Raw genomic sequence first — 20,700 nt, forward strand, 5'->3', positions numbered from 1 at the left:
AATATTAATGTGTAAGGTTAATGTATAGGTAAGCGGTACATAAAAGAGAAGGGATTTTGGGAGTTATAACTTCCACAAATTTTTTTTGCTATAGAAATCTGTCAAAGATCAAAGTAACAGTTAGGTAAATTAATAAGTGTGTGTCCTGAAATCAGATGTATTCTAGGCCCTGCATGTAGGTTGATAAATTTAATATAATATATAAAACAAAAATTGTTTGTTTAAAGCAGCGGATATTAAACTTTTGAAGTACGTTGATCCCCGATTAACAAACTTATTCAAAACTCAGACCCCCTTACCATTTTTTTACTAAAAAACTTCATATTTGACAACCAGTAATAACTTCTACCACACGCAACACATCGTTAAGCATTTAAAACCGATACCAGTTGTTTATATGTATAAAAATTATATACAGGAATATGGATACAGTAGCGCTCTCTAACATTATTCTAAGGAGTGTTATGCATAAATATTTATATTTTATATATAATATATGAAAAATATATCAGCAATTTTTCCGTTTACTGGAAGATGGCCAGCTTCTTTCTATCTTGTTATTATACAGCACCTAAAGTTATGTTATTGTTCTTTAAATATAGTTACATTTAATGTGTTTATATGTACAATTCAATTTCATACGTTTCCTAAATGCAGTCCACTGAGTTAAAAGTAAGTATGAGCGAAGGCTAGATAACCGAATAGCTATAATAATTAAATTTATGGTTTAGGGTTATTAAGAGAGCTTACAACGAATATTTGTGTACAAAAGCTGCATACAGAATAATGAATATGAATACCATAATTCTATTCGTTCTCATTAATTATCGTCTCTAAATAATTTAAAAAAGAGTCGATTTTCGTTTTGGCTAAAATGTTTTACAGGGATTAACAATATATTAAGTAGGTAGGTATATTAATTTTAATCAGTATGCTAAGGTAAGTAAATAAAGAAATAGATAGGTACGATTATTAAAAAAGTTATTAACAGTTTTACATATTTTCCGGTTTTCAGAATTATCTACATCGTTAATCATAATTAATAATAATTTGTGTTATTTAAATTATAATATATTATTCTTGTATTACGCCTATGCATTTTAATTAAGTACTAATTTATGAAAATATATTTTTAATTGTTTTTATATTTGTTAAAATATTAATTTTAAATTAAAAATGTAAAATTAAAACAATTCACGGTTTTAATTATAAATAAAGTGATATTGCCTTATATACGTAATAATGTAAATAATTTTTATATTTCGACAAAAAATATAATTTTCGTATACCTAAACGCCTGCGCATTTGAATGTTTTTGAATATGTTTGCAATCAAAAACGAAATTTGTTTCTAAATTAGGATGATTATAAAAGTAAAATGTAAAAGTAAAACTTAGTAAGTAATAATTAAAATAAATATTTTATATGAATATTTGTTTCGAACACTAACTTTATTCAATCAAACAGAATAAAAATAACTTTTAACTTCACACAATTTAGATCTTAAACCTTATCTAATTATTTGTTAGTAAGTATTTATTAAAATATTATAAAATGTGCTATTGTACGATGGTCGATGATTTCGGCGGTACTCGTATATACTATATCTGTATAATATTTTTATACACGACTACACGAGTATAACGTATACCAAGTATACCATGTATTACGAAGATTTTATTGTATATTTGTATAACATTTTATGGCATAAAAATAGAAACAAAATACCGTATATTAACATTTCTTGGCAATTGACATGAACTTTTCAATTGCATTGTTATACACGAATATTATTGATTATAATTTATATTAAATCCATGTTTGTCTTCAATTTTTATATTGTATTTTAATATGATTTTTTTTTCAAAATATAAATTATTTGATCTTTATTTTTTCATATTCGTATCTTATCAAAGTTCTAAATAGATAGAAGTATGACAAGCGAAGACGATATCAGTCAAGGTTAATATAAATAAATATATATATTAATATACAGTGAAACCTTTAAATACTGGACACCCAAGCTCGCTGAAATTTTTCCGCTATTTGGAGGTGTCCGGTATTTTGAGGGAGAAATATAATATTAAAATAATAAAAAATTGAAATTTTAATTAAAAAATGTATTTATTTATTTAGTTATTTATACATATACGATATAAATATATATTATATACATAGGTGCATAGTAAATTTAATTTATTTTTATGTATTTTTAAAAATGCAAAGGTAAAAGGATAAAAAAATTGACAATATAAAAATTAAAACTAACATATTATATTAAAAAAATCAGTTACTTTAGAGTTTAGATTGTTTCGTAGTTTGACACGAAGTAATTTTGCATGTTAATACATTTTCTAATTCCACAAATTTACGATAAAAATGATTAAAATCAAAATTTAAAATGTTATAAAAGTGTCCGGTATTTAGAGGTGTCCGTTAAAGGAGGATTCACTGTACATTTATTTATATTGAACTTGGGTATCAGTGGCGTGCTCTTAGGGGGTGGGTGGGTCAAGAGGACCATATCCCCTTTTTGGACTATAGTAAATATTATAAAAATATAGGTAATAACAATAAATTGTCAAAAATATTTTTTTGTTTTTTAAATTTGAAAGGTATGATAAATGAACAAAAGTGGCGTAAGAAAGGTGTAGGTATAGTTTTTAGATAACATCCACCACGGCCCTGTGAGAAATAAAAAATTAATATCTCATTGACCTCCCCTCCTCTCGAAAAAGCTGAGCACGCCTCGACGCCGCGTGACGGTATACTTGTCATAATATATGAGTGTATATCATATTATTATCTATGTAAATATCTCAGCACTGAGAATACGGTAAATTTAGTCTTTTGTTTTGACGCTCTTGTGTGTTGTTTATTATTTGTACGTAAGTTATAAGGTAATAATTTAATTATTTTTGATGTCATCTTAGTGGCCAATCACATTTTTATTTATTTTTATCATTATCTTTATAGTACATTTTATGTGTAGGTACCTACATCATCAAAACATATAATTTCATAAATTGCATACAGCACTTACACAATTTAAATTAAATTATGTTTTTAGTAGTATATAAAATGATTAATAAATTAAAATCTTGATGTATAGTGGCATTTTTACTATAGGAGTTATATAAATTATAGCAATAATGAAAAAGTGACACTTTACGGCATGTGGAACAAAATGGTATTATATTGTCTGTTCGCAAACCTGTTAAAAAATAAATTTAATATACTTTAATATTTTTTACTCATATACGTATGTTAGTATTGCATAATGGGAAATTTCAGAGTCTTGCATGAAAACATTTATAATTAATATTAATTTATCGACAAAACGTAAACAAATTTAAAATTTAAAATATGTGATAATATGCATAAATTATTTTTGTTAGGCGCAAGGACAATGCAATTATTAACCGAGTATTTCTGTTTCAAATTGTAATAAATAATAACAAATACAGAATAGTTTCCAAGACAGTTGAATTGTATTCGGATTTAGTTAATTTTTAGTATGTATATGAAATAAATTTTTAAATATATTAATATACAACTCAAAGCAATTGAAAGCTTTAACGATTTTTATTTATAGTTACGCATTAAAATAAAAAGAATACGTCAAATTTAATCGATTCTTTGAAAATGGAAATAATAATTGTATTATCGCAAATAAATAGTTTTATTTTTATATTTTGATAAAATGTTCAGTGTTGGTTCTGTAAAACTTAAATAAAATATTATTATTATGCCACATCACCATGTTCTAACTATACATTATAATAAATTCAATTTTACAAAATGGTAAATAAGTCGGGCAATTATTTTTAAAGCCCAAATGTAAATGTTTTGCACTACAAAAGTCATTTTCAATAACAATGAATTTATTATACATGATAGTTTTTACTGTTTTCATTTCATATTGTAATTGTTTACAGTTTAAATTTATATGTTATTTTGTTATTTATATATTTTTATTTTAACCTTAGCTACTATACGAAATTATTATTGTGAATAGTATTCTATAATATTCGTATAATAATATAATAACTGAGTGAACATTTTTATTACAATTATTATTTTTTTTTTTTATTAAACATTTGAGTGGATTTTTGCAAGAGAGAATAAAAAAGCTGTACCTATTATAATTTAATGATTAAGCATATTATATATTACGTAATACGTTAAATGAATAAAAAAAGGAAAATTGTATAATTTACCTACCTGCTCGTATAATTAACATTATTTTTAATATTTTATAATTTACTTTTACTGTATCACATATTATTTAGCTAAAACTGTATTTGTATATCCACAGGATATTTTCGAAAAATGTCTGTTAATTTTAGTAAACGATATTGTAATTAAAAATTGATGTACCTATTTGTATAATTACATAAAATTTATAATATATTAATTATTTCTCACTTATATTTAATTTCAATCTATTATTCATTATAAGAAATTTGACAAATAAATATTAATTCCGAATTTTTCATCTTTAAACTAATTTTTAGATTCTGAACGAAGTGAGGAATGTATTGATTTTACAATTATGTATGTTTTTTTTTATTTTTGTGTCTGTCATCACGTTATGGAGTAGAAATAATGCTTTGATTTTTGACTTCAGCCCCTCTTTAAAAATGAAAATTCATCTAATTGGTACTTTGAGTGGTCAAAAGTAAAAAGTAGTTTTCAAAAGCGATACGAAAAACCCTAAAAAGGTAACGGAAAAACGGAATTTTGTACCCATAATTAGTTTTTGACAAAATCGATTTTTTTATTTTGCTGTAACTCAAAAACGAATCATTGTAAATACTTGCAATTTTCACCAAATGTTTATATTAGTGTATTCTATTTACGATTCATTTTTCAAAATATTTTGGCTTTGTTTAAGCTATTTATAGATAATTGAAATTTTCGATTTTTCTGTTTTTTTTTTAATGCCTATAAAATCTTTAAAATTTAATAGAAGGTTTATTATAAGTTGTACTTATCGCAGTAAAAAAAAAAAATCAAAAATCGTTAGTCACAATTTTTGCTTATAAGCATTTAAAGTTGAAATGTTTACGAAATATGTTAAAATCGCAAAAATTTGCAAAGAAATTTGAAGTTGAAAATTTGTAAAATTTTTGTGATTTATAGGTACATAAGGTTAAAAAATCCAATACATGGTTACATAAGTTTTCCTTAAAGTACCAAGGTAACTATAAAAAAAATTCTAGCGTCAACATAGAAAAAATGTTATGAGCGTATGAAATTAAATTTTTACGAAATCGCGTAAAATAACGATATATTACAATTTAAATATATGGTAATAATATAATATATCCTACTAATTATTCTACACTGACAAATCAACTCTGTTCAGAATCGATTTTCGTATACAATGATACCTGTCATTGCATTCAAATTTAACACATCCATTATAGTGACCTACTCTCCATCTCTATTATACAGCAGAGCGATACCCACTTGCCCACCCTTTATTTTTTTTCTTAATTATCAAAACCGATTGTTTTTTTTTCTTGAAATTTCTTACTCATACATTCTGTTCTTTATTCATCTTAATTATTTAGAAAATATTGAATAATTATAATATTGTCGGAACGATTTAAAGTTAAATAAAGGTGACATATTTTTATTTCATATATTTATTATTTTTATACTTTTTAAATGTGCTTTTAGCATTCCAAATTTTAATTAAGGTTAATTATATTCAATAATTAAAATATTAAAAAAAAATGTCTACTTTGTTTTAATTATATTATTACTTATTATTCCCTATGAAAGCGTATAATACTTCAATAGAGTGTACTCCATTTGCAGCCATCTTCTGAATGCATTACGTCAAAGTGAATGAAATTTTACGTTTTTGTTTTAAATATTATTATGTATAATATAGTATTCTGCATGTTTAGGATTGTAGGGGTTATTGGAGGAATACCGAAGTTTGTAATATTGTAATATTATAATTAACTTTATTATAATAAGAGTTAAAATGTATTTTAAAAATATAATAACTTAGTATATATAACGATAATAATCAGTGAAAGTACGGTGTATATTTATATAATATAATTATGGTAATATATTAGTGAAATGATTTTCGGGAAAACTTCGGTGTTGAAAACTTATTCGGGATCAATATTTTAACTACTCTTGAATTACCCTTTTGCGCACAAAATTATTAATTATGAAAATCAATTTTCGGGTAGAACCTAAGTATTAAACACTGAATAGTTAAAATGTACCTATACATTATACCACCAAGATAACTTGCAAATAGTAACAATAAAATATAATACAAACTGTTAAAGTTTAGTTTGGCCACGATGTCTGCATCGATGGACGGCAACAAATACACATATTATAGACAATACCGCGTAGTGTAAATACGTACTACACTTTTATATAGTTTTCTCTTTCAATGTTTTCAATATTTTTGAAGTACAGAAACTCATATGTTGGTAAATGTTTACCCTGTATTATTATTTTTTTTTTTATTAGTGTATACCTGGAAATGTGTACAAACTAAAAAAGACTTTAAAGAAAACTTTTAAAAAGTTCCTATAAATTAGTGCACGAACGAGTCGTAAAATTGTGTTTGACTGAATTGTATAGTTAAGCAAATGAGCAGTAAGTGGTTAGAGTAAAATAAAGTTTGAGTACCTAGGTATTATAATACATAATATTATGACCTATATATCGGTACTTACTGGTTTAGATATGAATTGATTGAAGGACGAATGACCACTTATAAACTTCAGTTTTAAAACATAGTTATATTCGCATCTGAGACTCGGTCAATATTATAGTAGGGAAAGAAGCAATTAAAATGTTTTAACACAATTGCTGATACGGATGGTTGCTATTGGTGGAAATTGGGGAAGGTCAAAATTAAAATTAAAAAGTTTTTCAAGCCCACTTAAAAATATTTAATTATTATTCCTAAATAACTTTATACTGGCCAAAGAAATTGTTTTTGAACATTTTTTTTGTAAAAGAGTAATATTTTTTTTATTTATGCATATGGCAAATATTTTAGTTGAAAATTATGTTCATAATTTATTATTAACTATTTGTGTAAACACCTGCCACCTATTATTATTTTTTTCAAATCATGAATAAATACGCAGGAAAAAACACAGTCAATGTAATGTTATAGTAGTAGTATTATAAACAAATTTTGGTTATTATTAGCATTACTTACCTACCGTAATATTGATTGAATTTTGTTGATTAATTTTTACCGTAAACATTTCATTTATTACGTTATTAATATTTAATCATAATAATAATAATAAATATAATGTATAAATACTGTATTATTTTATTGCTTTTGAGTGAATACTACCTTATCGTAAAGCAGCGTGTATAAGTTCTTGCAGGTAGGTATAATATCTAAAAATGAATCTACATATTTTAAAAATATTATAAGGTAAAGCAAAATACATAATAATATATATGTAAAAGCTTTATATCACCGCGGATATAGTTTTTAAATTATAACAAAATAATGAATATTGTTATTGATCGGTTAGATATGTAATTTCGTCTAAATTTGAACTGCTTATAAATAATAATTTTTTTAATTTTTTAGGTCCAGTATGAACTGTTTATGATGAATATTGTATAATCAAGAGCTATTATAAAAATTGGAAATTTTATAAATTAGAAACCATTACAAAATAGAAATTTTTACTTTTTACCCTCTCCCCCACCCCAAAGTAACAACTTAATCTAATTTACTACCAGAAACCACGCCTTAAGTTGAAATTTTTAGCATTATTACTGCCCCCCCCCCCCAAAAAAAAAACGTATTTTTGCTATACCTATTATTTGCTATGAAATTATTGTAGTAATGTATTTTTCAAATCAAGCGATCTTGAAATCTAATTTTTTGAATTTAGATATTTTAAACATATTAGTTCTCCTCCTTCTTGCAAAATTATACTGATTATAATCCTATAATATTTTTATCAGTAATGTGCACTTTTTATTTTATGCTGATTCTATGACTTATTTATTACTTTGGATACAATTTTAAATAAATTATAGATTATAATATATTATTTTATTATTAATATATAATATGGGAAAAATCATGGCTTATTTTAAAGGGGTATTATTTATCCACTTCTCAAAAATACCACTGGGCAGTGCGGGCGGGAACTTACATATACATAGTTAGTAGTTACATACTAAATATTTTATACACATGTATTATACAGCACCATTTTTAAATTTTAATGACATGTTTTATAGTACGATCATATCAACGTATGAAATTTAAGTGTGTGTGTGACCCTATACTAAAAATTAATAATAACATACTGTATAATGTATGTACTATTGGTACTCGTTCATTGTGATATATAAAGATTGACACAGTATTTTATTTTATGGGTTTATTTATATAATATTTTATTAGTTTCAATTTTTTTTTCGTGTTGACATTATTCAAACCAATGAACATCTTAAATTTTAAATTTAAATCAATATTAAATATTTATTATTTAATTTAAAACTCAATTTATAAAAAGATTTAAAAAACACATTTTTTTTACTAATAAATTTAGTTTATAAAAACGCACTTGTATAGTCCTTCTTAATATAAAATTTATAATTTTAAATTGGTTAATTTTAGATTCTGAGCGCAGCGATGATTGTATTGATTTCACAATGATATGTGTGTTTATTTGAGCACGGATTATACTAGGAAAATTTTGATCTTCAACTTATTTGTGGATGGTTTCTGATAGAAAATTGAATCTATAGTTAGATATTTTTGGAAGATCAAAATTAATAGTATTTTATAAAACAATTGGGGAAAAAAATTAAAATAATTAAAATAATAATAAAAAAACGGAAACTTTTATGTAAATCTAGTTTTTGACAAAATCGGAAATCGTTATTTTTTTTTGTCATTCAAAAACAAATAATCGTAGATCCTTGAAAGCTTTAAATTTCTACAAAATATTCATATAATTTATTTATTCATTTACTATACGACATAATAATATATTCATATATGATGTAATTTTCGTGATATAGTTTTTTTTTATTTATGTACTAATGTACGATTACATGTTTGTTTATAAGTAAAATATCTTGAAAACTTATTATACGTTTTTTAGTAAACTTTTATTCGTTCAATTTTTTTTTTAAGTATTCGTAGTTACAAAAATCCTCAAATCCTCCTTATCATTTAATTTTAATTTACTTTACAGCAGAGAGGCAGAGTTGTTATCTACTTCATCTTTTTAAATTTACAACTAAGTATTATTATTTGGATTTTTTTTCGTAGTTAGCCAGTTATGTGCGACGAAATTTCTCATACACGAGTTGTGTCTCAATTGTTTTATTACGTTTTATAAGTTTTTATTTTTATTTTATATTGAAAAATTTACAATCTGTATTCGATAACACAATAAGTAAAATAGATGACTAACATAACACATACGTAATATATAAAAAAAAACAACCCATGAAGCATATGATGAGGAAAATCATCTAGCGATGGTACCCTCTGTATAAAAGTTACAAGCTGATAAATTCAAATCGATATTTTAACAAGAATATAATATTTTGTTTCGTCAATTTTTATTTTTCTTGTAATGATCTTATATTGTACCTAATGGACAAATTTCTCAATGTAAATTTATGAAAAAATGTTTTATTTAAATGTTTTCCTAATGTGTAATATTATAAATAATAAATTGTTGTGTAGTTTTGTTTACTTTTTATGTATTTAAGTTAAACGAAACTTGTGTAACCCGAAAAAAAACCGCGGGACACAAATCAGTATTTGGGACACAGCTTGTTTGCAGTTTATTTTTTGATTCCAGTTGAAGTACTTTTTGCATTTTTTCACATATTTTTATTTAGCATTCCTTATAAAATTAATCATTTTCAATCATTTTTTTATACAAGTATTTATACAATTTACAAACATTTGGGATCTATATTAGAATTATAGAATTATTCTATTAGAATATATATATATATATAAATCTTAAATACCATTATTCCTATACATATTAGTATTTTTAATTTTTCAAACGGTATTAATGATATACAATAAATAAATATTATAGCCTATAGGTATAGTAATTGTAATTTAAACGAAAAAGTATAAAAACTGTTATAGGCAATATAATGTTTATTGTAATGTTAACCTTAATTTAAATTCTAAAACAAATCATTTAAAATATTATTTTGTTAGTAATATTACTTAAAAATGTATCTATATTCATGTTTTGGATTACAAAGATGTAAAACGTATAAAAATAATTAAAAATTTAATACCTTTTAATGTTTTATGAAATGAAGTATATATAAACCATTAACTATAATTCAACATTTATACCAAGTTGAATTTTTCTTTTACAATACATATAATTAAATAATTAAAACGAAATAGATTTGAATTTTTTATGAAGTCTTTTAAATCGATCGAATAATATTCTAGAACAATTCGTACACTGATCGCGTGTATTGTTAGCTTAAGTTTGTATATTGACGACTGACACGATCGGGCATTTACCGCGAATAACTACTAATACAATATGAATAAATAAAAAGTTGCTTATTTAATTTTTCTAAAAATCAAATGGTTTGAAAATAAGATTCATATATTTATTATATTTATGTGGTATTTATTTTTATGTTATGTTATTTACTTTTAAAGAGTGTATAAAACATCCCAAAAAGTTTAGTACAGCACTACAAGTACATTGGAATTATATGTGTGTATAGAACTTTGAAGGCATTTTACCTAGGCATTCTATTCTCGAGTACCTAAGAATTCATTTTTTAGAACATTTCGCAGACCTTTTTCGGGTTCTCGAGTTATCAGTACCTTTAACAATCTTCTTTTCCGTCGCGAATACCTGTAAAAAAGTCTCTTCTCAGTTATTATTGATTTCTATAATTATTTAAAAACTGAATCCATTCCGGGGGAAAATGTTAAAAAAAAAAAGTCGTTAACACTATAAAATATACTACGAGCTCCTGCGGTGCAGAATCGCACTCAAGTTTATGTTTACTGCAGTCAAATGTTTGTTATTTCAATTACACACCGTTTAGACGTATTATATATTCGAAGATACGTGTAAATATGATTTAACAATTATAATATAGCCATCCAGGACGATGTCGTGTGCTTTATATCCCGCGCTGGATGTGATATTATAGTGTTAGCATAGGCCAACAGCGCACAATACAATATATAATATTATAATGGCGGCGAGGTCATTACGAAAACACGTCTATATATTATTATAAATGCAAAGGCGTAGAACAATATAAGTATATTTAAATAGCTGTATTCGATCGTTTCTACACATCGATAGTGTGTACCACTGTAGCTATATTGTGCCCATATAATATAATATTAATTATGTCACGCGATTCGAATAATAATACATGTGATTATAAACTATAATACCGTTGATTACCAACACGATAGTAATTTATAATCAATATATAATATGCTAATACGTATTTAAAAACGATACACAACAACGTAATAATATTGTATACTAACAAACACGATAATATAATATATTATAAGTTAATCGGCGAAAGATGCGTTTCTACCGTACGACACGTCGCGTCGTCCGCACATAAATTACAAATATAAATTAAATGATAAATTAAATACTGTCGCAGCTATAAGGCTATAGTATGCGTATATATATATATAAGAGCCGCTTAATATTATGTACAAAAACTACTGAAAAAAAAAATTTATATAAATTAAAATCTCGTCGTCGGGGTCGGATCGACTCAGACGACTACTACGACGACACCGGCGGCGGGCGTTTGTTGTTGTTGTTGTTGCGACTGTTGCAGTTGTCGCGGTGATGTCGATGCGGCCGTGGTCGCGCTCGGTACGGTCGCCGCAGTTGTCGTCGTGGTCGTGATGTTCGCTACCGTCGCAGCCACCGTCGTCGTCGTCGACGTCGCGGTTGCGGCCCCGGAGACGGCAGTGGTAGCGTCCGCGGCCGTGGTGGCTGCGGCCGCGGGACTGTCGCGGTGTCCGACGTCTTGCGCGCCGTCTTCGCCACCGTCGACGACCGTCAACTGACGGCGGTTGCCGTCATAGTCCTCGGCAGCCGTGATCTGCACGGACGGCACCATTTTCGGCTTGAATCCGCCGTACTCGATGTAAACGACCTTTGTGCGCGGCGGCTTGGCCGGCGAATACCCACCGCCGCCGACTCTGTTGGACACCGCGCCGGACGACTGCTGCAACACGTACCGCGACTTCCGGCCGCCGCCGTAGTAGTTGTTGTTGTGTTGCGCGTAGAACGGCGCCGGCCGCCCCCCGGGTTGCACCATCGACGACTTGACGTAGTACGTCCACGGCACCGGATATTGGGACGCCCACACCGGATGGCTGGGCCGGAACGGCGGCACCGGTTGGTGCTGCTTGCCCGCGGCGCCGACCGTCGGATCTTGGTCGTATTTGATCCCGATCACGTTGTCGCTTTCGCCGGCGTAGTCCGGTGACGGTTGTTTTTGTTGTTGATGCTGCGGCTGGTGGTGAGCGTAGAAATTACCTCCGCCGTTGTTGTTGATGACGTCGTACGCGGACGGCGATTGCGTCCTGCTGTTGCGCCGCGAAGTCGGTCTACCGCCGTCCCTGGCGCGATAATAGTAGTTTGGCAGCTGTTGTTGTGGCGGATACTTGCCGGCGAAATTGTTGTGATAGTAGAACTGGCCACCGCCGTATTGCACGGGTAGCGGCGAGTACACGACCGGCACGTTGCTGTTGAGCTGCTGTTGCTGTAGTTGTAGATGTTGCTGTTGTTGTTGCTGTTGTTGCTGCTGTTGTTGTTGTTGTTGCTGTTGTTGTTGTTGTTGTTGTTGTTGCTGCTGCTGCTGATGCTGTTGCTGTTGCGCAAGGTTCTGTTGATAGTAGTAATGATACGAATATTGCTGCTGCAATTGATCGTCCTCATCGTTGTTTTTATTGCCGATGACATTGTTGTTGTACAAGTACGAAAGTTGAAGTTGTTGATCGGGGGCCTGTTGTTGTACCTGTTGGATCAATGACGGTTGCTGCAACTGTTCCGAGCCCAGTTCGGACGGCGGTTGTTGCTCGTTAGGTTTGGGTTGCCTTAGCTCCTGTTCGGGTTGTCGTAGCTCCCGTTCAGGTTGTAGTAGTTCCGATTCCGGTTGCAGACTTCCGATATACTTGTACTCCGGTTGAGGCTGACGCAAGTGTGAATCGACGAGGTGCTGTTCTGACGCGCTGGGCACGGGCACGATTTCAACCACTGTACGTTCTCGTCCGACGAGAGACGACAGCGAAGGTATCACCGAAATACTGTCGACGGCCATCGGCTGCTGCAGGGACGACGGTTGGGAAGGCCACACCGCGGACATTTGCGCCGAGGGCATCAGCAACGGGGCCAACAGCAGTTGTTGTTGCTGTTGCCGATGCTTTTCGTCTTGTTGAACATTATTATCATTCAACTGCAGCTGTAATGATAGAATAAAACAGTTTTAATATACGTTCTAATTTCTATACAAGATAATATACATGGGTCTAGGACAAATCGACGCGGCTTATTATTTAGTTATCGGATATTATATTTCCTTATCCATTACCATTATCAACGAAATAAAGATATGTGTAAATTTCGAATATTTAAAACTTTGCGGCGAAATGTAAATATTAATATATTATTTGCCAAATTGCCAACACCAAAACGTGGCGCGACCGCAATGAAATCTAGGAATAATACGAAATCATGTTTTGGTTTTTTTTTTCGATAACGTATATGAAAACTCTCTATTACAACACACATAATATGATAAGAAGTAATCAACCATATAAATTATGGAGGCGCTAAGAACGTCCAAGCCATCCCTTTGTCCTCGGGCTTATCGTATTGTGCCGAAGTCAAAAGACGTTTATAAAACCAATCAGAAATATAGTCAAAACGTTTATTCGCGCGTGAGTCGTTATCGCGACCTTTAAAGCTGCCGTTTGTCAACAGACCGGTATAATAATAACGTTATTATGAACGAGAAAGGCGGAAAAAAAAGTACCGACTCAAGTGGCCGCGTGCATATAAGGATATAATAACGTATAGGTAAACACAGTGGGTATATGGCGACCTGTACGCGATATAGTGCGACTCGCGGGGCCGCGGCACGGTATACCAGTAAACGCGTTTAATATTATATATACGTATACCTGTATACCTATATCGGCGGGCAAATCCACCGCGTTCGTATATAGAAATCTCTCCGCGCGCGCACACACACACACGAGCGAAAACAACTTTTGCGCGATCGTATTTTCGCGTCCGCGGTGTGTTTTCACTCGCGCTTTCTATACACACGACGGTGGCGGCCGCCGCAAAGTGTACACACACTAAAAAACATAATATACAAAAACCAGTCGGCGGTCTTTGACGCGATTCTTTGCACGCAGTCACACATATGTATATACACTCGCACGACGGACATAACAACATATTATATTATTATAACGAACTAGCCCGAGGGCGACTTGTGTGTTATTATAATATCGCCGGTGGTGTAGCGCGCACACGTGGGGCCGCCGCGTGTGTTTGTGTGCGCGCGCGACGTAAAGGGAAGACCGGTTTCGTGTCGAGCACACACACACACACACACACACACACACACACACACACACACACACACACACACACTCGGCCGCGCGACGATACACGTGTTGCGTGCACACTTGCGGACATACGACGGGCCGCGGTGCGTTTAGCGCTGCAGGTAGTTTTCTAAACAGCATATAGGTGGCCGGGTATATACATATATATTATAGTTGTACTACTGGTGCGGTGCCGCAGAGTACCGGTAAGCAGTATAGTATTATTATTATTATTATATTTTAGTGTGGAGCGACTCTCACTTTCTTTTCGGGGCCGCGCGGTTCGCACGTAAAAATTACCTGAGAGTTCGTGGAAACGCCGCCGCGCTCGGCTCTCTCGCGTCCCCCTGAGAGAGAGAGAGAGAATGAGAGAGAGCACACACACACAATAGGTATAGCTACCGCGCGCGCGATGGGAACCCGAAATCGCGGGCGCTCGCGGAAATCGATATGACGCGGGCACGACGCGCGTACATACCCATCCGACGGGGGTGCGGGACACGGGTGAGCCATCTCGCTGATGCAGCCGTTCCGGGGAATTCGACACGGCTGCACGAGAGGAGGACGCGCCCGCGGTCGCGGTTTGCGGCTTGCCTCGGCCACTACGGCGGCGAACTTGAGGTTTTTTTTCACGCGGATGGTCCGATTTTCGACCCGTCCGTGAGAGATCGACCGTTCGCCCCAAAACCCGAACCTTCATAATTTCAACGATATAATTATGTACCTGTTGTAGCGAATACTAAATCATAATTACCCGCACCCCAATGGGATACAACAACCCGTAAAAAAACTCGGAGTCGGTTACCCCCGTTCACGGGAGTGGTGTCAGACTCACCTTGGTTTGGCGATCACCGTTTTCCGTCACCGCGGTCTGGGTGGTCGCGGACGATCGCGATTCCACCGACTCGGTGGCGGTCTCTTGCGACTGTGGTGGTGGCTGTGAGAACGTCGCCGCTTCGGGTGACGGATCAATGGCGTCGGCAGGTTTTTCGACCGGTCGCGCCTGACTTTCGACGGTTCCGGTGGCCGTGGCCACAGCGGCGGCCACTTGGACGGGAGCTACGGGTTCCGCGCTTGCTGCACAGCTGCAGCTCACCAACAGTATCGCCGCCACTGCAGCAGTCACTTGCAGTAACGATGGCACGCAGTTGTGATAATGACCGCCACTGATTTTTTTCTGAAATGCAATACGCGAACGCGTATATATTGTCAACAAAAATAATCATTGTGCGAAGATTACATATGTAGATATATTTTTAAACGAAAATTTAACTCAATTTGAAAAAGAGTTTATTTTTAAGATTCCATTAATCACTCGATCCGTGCCATGAGATTATACCGTAATAAAAAATTAGCGTACATGATCATAATGTAGGTATATAACTATTTTACAGATTGAATGATTAAAAAAATTAAATTATCGTGATTTATGTAATAAGTCAAATATTTTTGGGTTTACTTGGTGCGATCTAAGAATTTCTGGTCGCAATATTTAAAATCTACAATTACGCCAGTGTCAGCGTTAGAGTTTTCAGCTATAGATGTACTCACCTTCGTCATTACCGTATCGACGTCGCCTCCACCGTTGTAGCCTGCACCACGCATCAAACCGGATGTCATTTCACGATGATATTGTACAATCTTGTACGATTTTACAGTCGTAAAGATCATCTTGAAAAATCCTGTCTCGATGGATACCGTTGACTGTTCTTTGTCGTCACCGATGCCATTCACCGGGATTCAGCGAACACGACAAAGGCTGTAAACGCAAAATGTTTCAAACTCAATAATTTCCATCAGATGATTATCATATAAATGACAGATAAAAATTATTACGTTATACGATGGGATTAAAGAAAATTATCGTTGCGACAATATTTGGTTTAAGTACAATCTGTAAGTTAGGGATTATTCTTGGGTTTGTTGTTGTTGTTATTGTTGTTGATGTTGTTGTTGTCGTGGTTGTAGCTGTAGTTGTTTTTGACGTTCGAGAGAGCACCGCGCGACTGCTGCGACCGAAAGTGGCTGATCGAAAACAAGCACTGTACGACGTCGTGTTACAGATCCTCACACTAAGGGTTAGCAGATTTAGCGTACGTGCGTAAACATCGAATACAAAACGAGTATAAACCGTAGTAGTGGTAGTACATAATAGCGTGTGCGTACGGAATAATATAAGAAAGTGTACTCGAGAGAGAGATGGCTGGCTGCAACTCTCACTACACTTACTGTAAGCGCGGGCTCAACCGGTTTGACAGCGGCGGCGGTCCCGGACCGACTCTAAATACGCTACACCGCCGTGATGCCCGGCGTACTCGCAAACCTAGACCCGCCGGGGTGGTATAGGAAATCTCTCCTATGCACACCGCAATGACGACGCTGTGCGAGTGTACGCACACACACACACACACACGTATATATAATCGAAAACAAAACATGTATATTATTATTACTATAAATCGTAATAGGAGAAATTAATGTATAGATTTGTACGAATTATAGAGTAATCAACGACAGTCGCGTCGCGATATTATAGCGAAATGGCAAGCTCTTTAGCGTTGCATATAAAATTAACATCCGTACGTCATGTTTAATGTATATATATATATATATATACATATATGATATATATAATGTTTATTATAAACGCGCCGAGGCTATAATATTTCATTATAACCGTTATATGACTTATAACGTAGGATATTATTAAAATATAAACTAAAATACGCTGCGCAATTGGTTTTGTTGGTGCTAAAATCAATTCGTATTATAAAATATGTTCAAAAAACAACGTTTTCAGTAACACATCATTATCTTACATATGCGTCGTTAATAATGATTATCGAGTGACTTTCTTTAAATGTAATAATATTAGATATATATATATATATATATAAGTTAGGTACTTATTATCCGCGCGTTATATAGGTATATATATTTATTATATATACCACCATTGTTGTATATAGTGTATATAAATTATTATATACAGCGCAATAAGTATTATTTTTTATAAAAATATAATATAATATAAAATTATAAAATTTATAGACATTAAAAAAATCAAAATAAGTATACATGAGATTGTCAAAATTTATCGAAACTTAAAATGTATTTAAAAGACCGAAAATAATACCGAGTTTTCTATATTCATAGTCAAATTCGGTTATTCATTGTCATTGTTTAGATTTAACAGAGGTCCCTAAACTTTTTTTCCACGTAGATGACGTGCCAATTTTTTTAATTTTCATAGACCCCTAAAATTGAATTTTTACAAATTCATCTATGTGTTTTTTATAGCTTACACGGAACTGTTCACTTGAATAGGGTTTAACACGGAGTGCAATGTTTTAAATAAAAAACGTGGTAAGTTTGTTTTTATTCGTACCTTTTTTTTCTTTAATAATATTTATTTAATTTTTTTAATAATAAAACGACAGGAAATGCAAATTAAATTAAATTACGATACAAGCATTTTTGACTTAATAACTCCCGGGGACCCCTATTTAAATCTCATACACCTCTATTTTTTTTATTCGTTGACATAGACCCCTTGCAGGTCAGAATCGACCCCAAAGGGTCGATATAGGCCACTTTGGGAATCTCTGGTTTAGAATAAATAATTCTTACTCTAATATCACAGTATCTATATTTTTAAAATTAACTAATAATTAAAGTATTAGTCCCTAAAATAATAGCTACTAAAAGAATGATATTCTGGTCTACGAACACGGTTTTAATTATTTAAACCACAAACTGAAAATTGTTTACAAGTTTTTACAAAACTACTTCTTACCTTACTTTATAGTTTATGGTTATTAAAGCTAATAACTTGGTGTTTCTAGAATTAACTGAATTATTTCAAAATTTAACTAAATATTTATTTATTATTCATGTACGTGAACTACTATATAAGCCATTTTATAAGATGGTTTTAAGATAGTTACATTTACATTGTAGACTTGTGGTATTTGTGATGGTACTTAAACATTAGCTGGTAAAAGTTTTTATAAAATCATAAGCACAAATACTTATGCAGATTATATTATCTTATACATAATTAATACACGTAAATATAAATTTAACACAATAAAATAAAATCTAAATTTATTTTATAAAACTGTTCATGATAAATGAACAAAGTATTATTTAATGTTAAAACTAACAAGCAGCAAAAATAAAGTTGAAATGGTTTTTAAAACCCAAAATTATTCTATTAATTTCCCTAGCATTACAATATATACCTATAAATATTTCAAAAATATATAGTTCCAGTAACTTTTGTCACATTAGGTATAGACCTAATCTAGTACTTGTTATAACTCTTAGAGATCTAAACGTTTTGAATTTATTTTAGTAACCATTATGTATGAAATAAAATTGAGTTCTCATACCCACGTATGAATATTATTATTGGATATTGGATATAAATTTCCAATTTACACAATTATATTACTTATATTTATATATATTTATTTTTAATATAAATATAATTGATAATTATATCGTTTTTATATTCATGATGATATCTTATTGATTAATATATAATATATTTTTTAAATTTATTGTTAATTTAATTCTTGCCAACATTTTTGTTGTAGTTATAAAGGGTTTAATATTTATAAAAAATCGTAAATTTGATCAAATGCAAATAAGAGCAAATAAAATAATATTTATTTTCTAAAGAATATTGATAAAAAAACGTGTTAATAGGAGTATAGGTGGTAGAAAATAATTAATAATTAATAATTAATATATAATATTTTTATTATATTTTGTTCCTATTTTTACAAATTGGTAATTCAATTTTTAACACTAGATCTTTTATTAATTAAAGGTGTTAATTCAATCAAATACTTTTATCTAATTTTAAATGTAATCAATACGTATAATTTACGAAGTACTATGTTTAATAACTTATGAGTGATAGATTTGTAATTTGTAAAAGTTATATATGTATATTTTGTAGACAGAATTATTTATTAAAAGTATTCCTATATTATTTTAAAAGAATTTATTTAACATTTTTGGTTTTCAGAGTTTCAAGTATATTGGAAGATAATATTTTTAAATATTTATTTTTTATATACTGTGGCAGTACAAACTGTTTTTTGACAAATAAAAAACCACAAATTTTTATTTTTTATTTTTTGTGAAGCAGTTGATTTTTTAAAAATGACAACGGTCATACAATTAAACGGTGTACTTACTTAGGATAACATAAAAGCTCTATGGGTTATAATGATTTTGAAAATTTTAGTACCTAATTAGAAGTTAATACTATTATATTACTATTTTATATTTTTATTGTTTCTAAAATTTTTTGAAATATATATATTTTTATATTAAATTATATTGAATGAATTTTTCTATTTTATTAACTTAATAGTTAATACTATTATTATTTATTAAGGTATTCGTATTTTAAAACATATTTATTATTTATTCATTAAAAACCTACTGGTTCCAATGTTGATTTAAATGCTTCAAAATTTAAAAAATAAATAAATCACGTATTTACGTGTTTAACAATATTTACAGTAAAACAGTGAGATTCGTTAAAAAAAAACTATGTATTTGAAAATATGGTCCTTTACTCCTTATTAAGATTATTCGTTTTAATTATTAGCACCTATATACAATGACAGAAACGATAGATAATTGAAATCAAAATTATAATATAGGTATATTTACTATTGTTACTTGTTTAGATATTATCCATTTTTTGGATATTAATATATAGATTTAAACAATATTGTCAATATTACTAATACCATTGATTATAAATTCCAGAATTTATAATTAATGTTAATACTTAAATTTAAAAGTAAAAAATGAGTTTGCCAATACAATAAATCATTAGACTAATTGAAGGTTTTTGTTACTTATATACATTATATTATATTAATTTATAATAATTACAAATTTTCTTTTCTATTCTTTTAGTCGATAATAATATAATAATATACGGGAGTTTTATTTTTCATTTATATTTAATAATAGTATGAGCCTATATATTCACAAAAATAATAAACACTTAATTTTTAAGTA

The 20,700-nt window shown here is 30.4% G+C and overlaps 1 protein-coding gene across 1 annotated transcript; it reads right to left on the reverse strand.

Moving 5' to 3' along the window:
- Positions 1-11,299: 11,299 nt before the first annotated feature.
- Positions 11,300-16,826, reverse strand: LOC132924462 (mediator of RNA polymerase II transcription subunit 15-like). Its single transcript, XM_060988795.1, has 4 exons — positions 16,486-16,826; positions 16,201-16,408; positions 15,485-15,826; positions 11,300-13,493 (listed from the first exon to the last, which is right to left on the reverse strand). The coding sequence occupies exons 2-4, from the start codon at positions 16,318-16,320 to the stop codon at positions 11,793-11,795; spliced, it is 2,163 nt and encodes a 720-aa protein (XP_060844778.1). The 5' UTR covers positions 16,321-16,408; positions 16,486-16,826; the 3' UTR covers positions 11,300-11,792.
- Positions 16,827-20,700: the final 3,874 nt, after the last annotated feature.

Source organism: Rhopalosiphum padi, chromosome 3 (genome assembly GCF_020882245.1).
Source record: "Rhopalosiphum padi isolate XX-2018 chromosome 3, ASM2088224v1, whole genome shotgun sequence".
Lineage (NCBI taxonomy): Eukaryota > Metazoa > Arthropoda > Insecta > Hemiptera > Aphididae > Rhopalosiphum > Rhopalosiphum padi.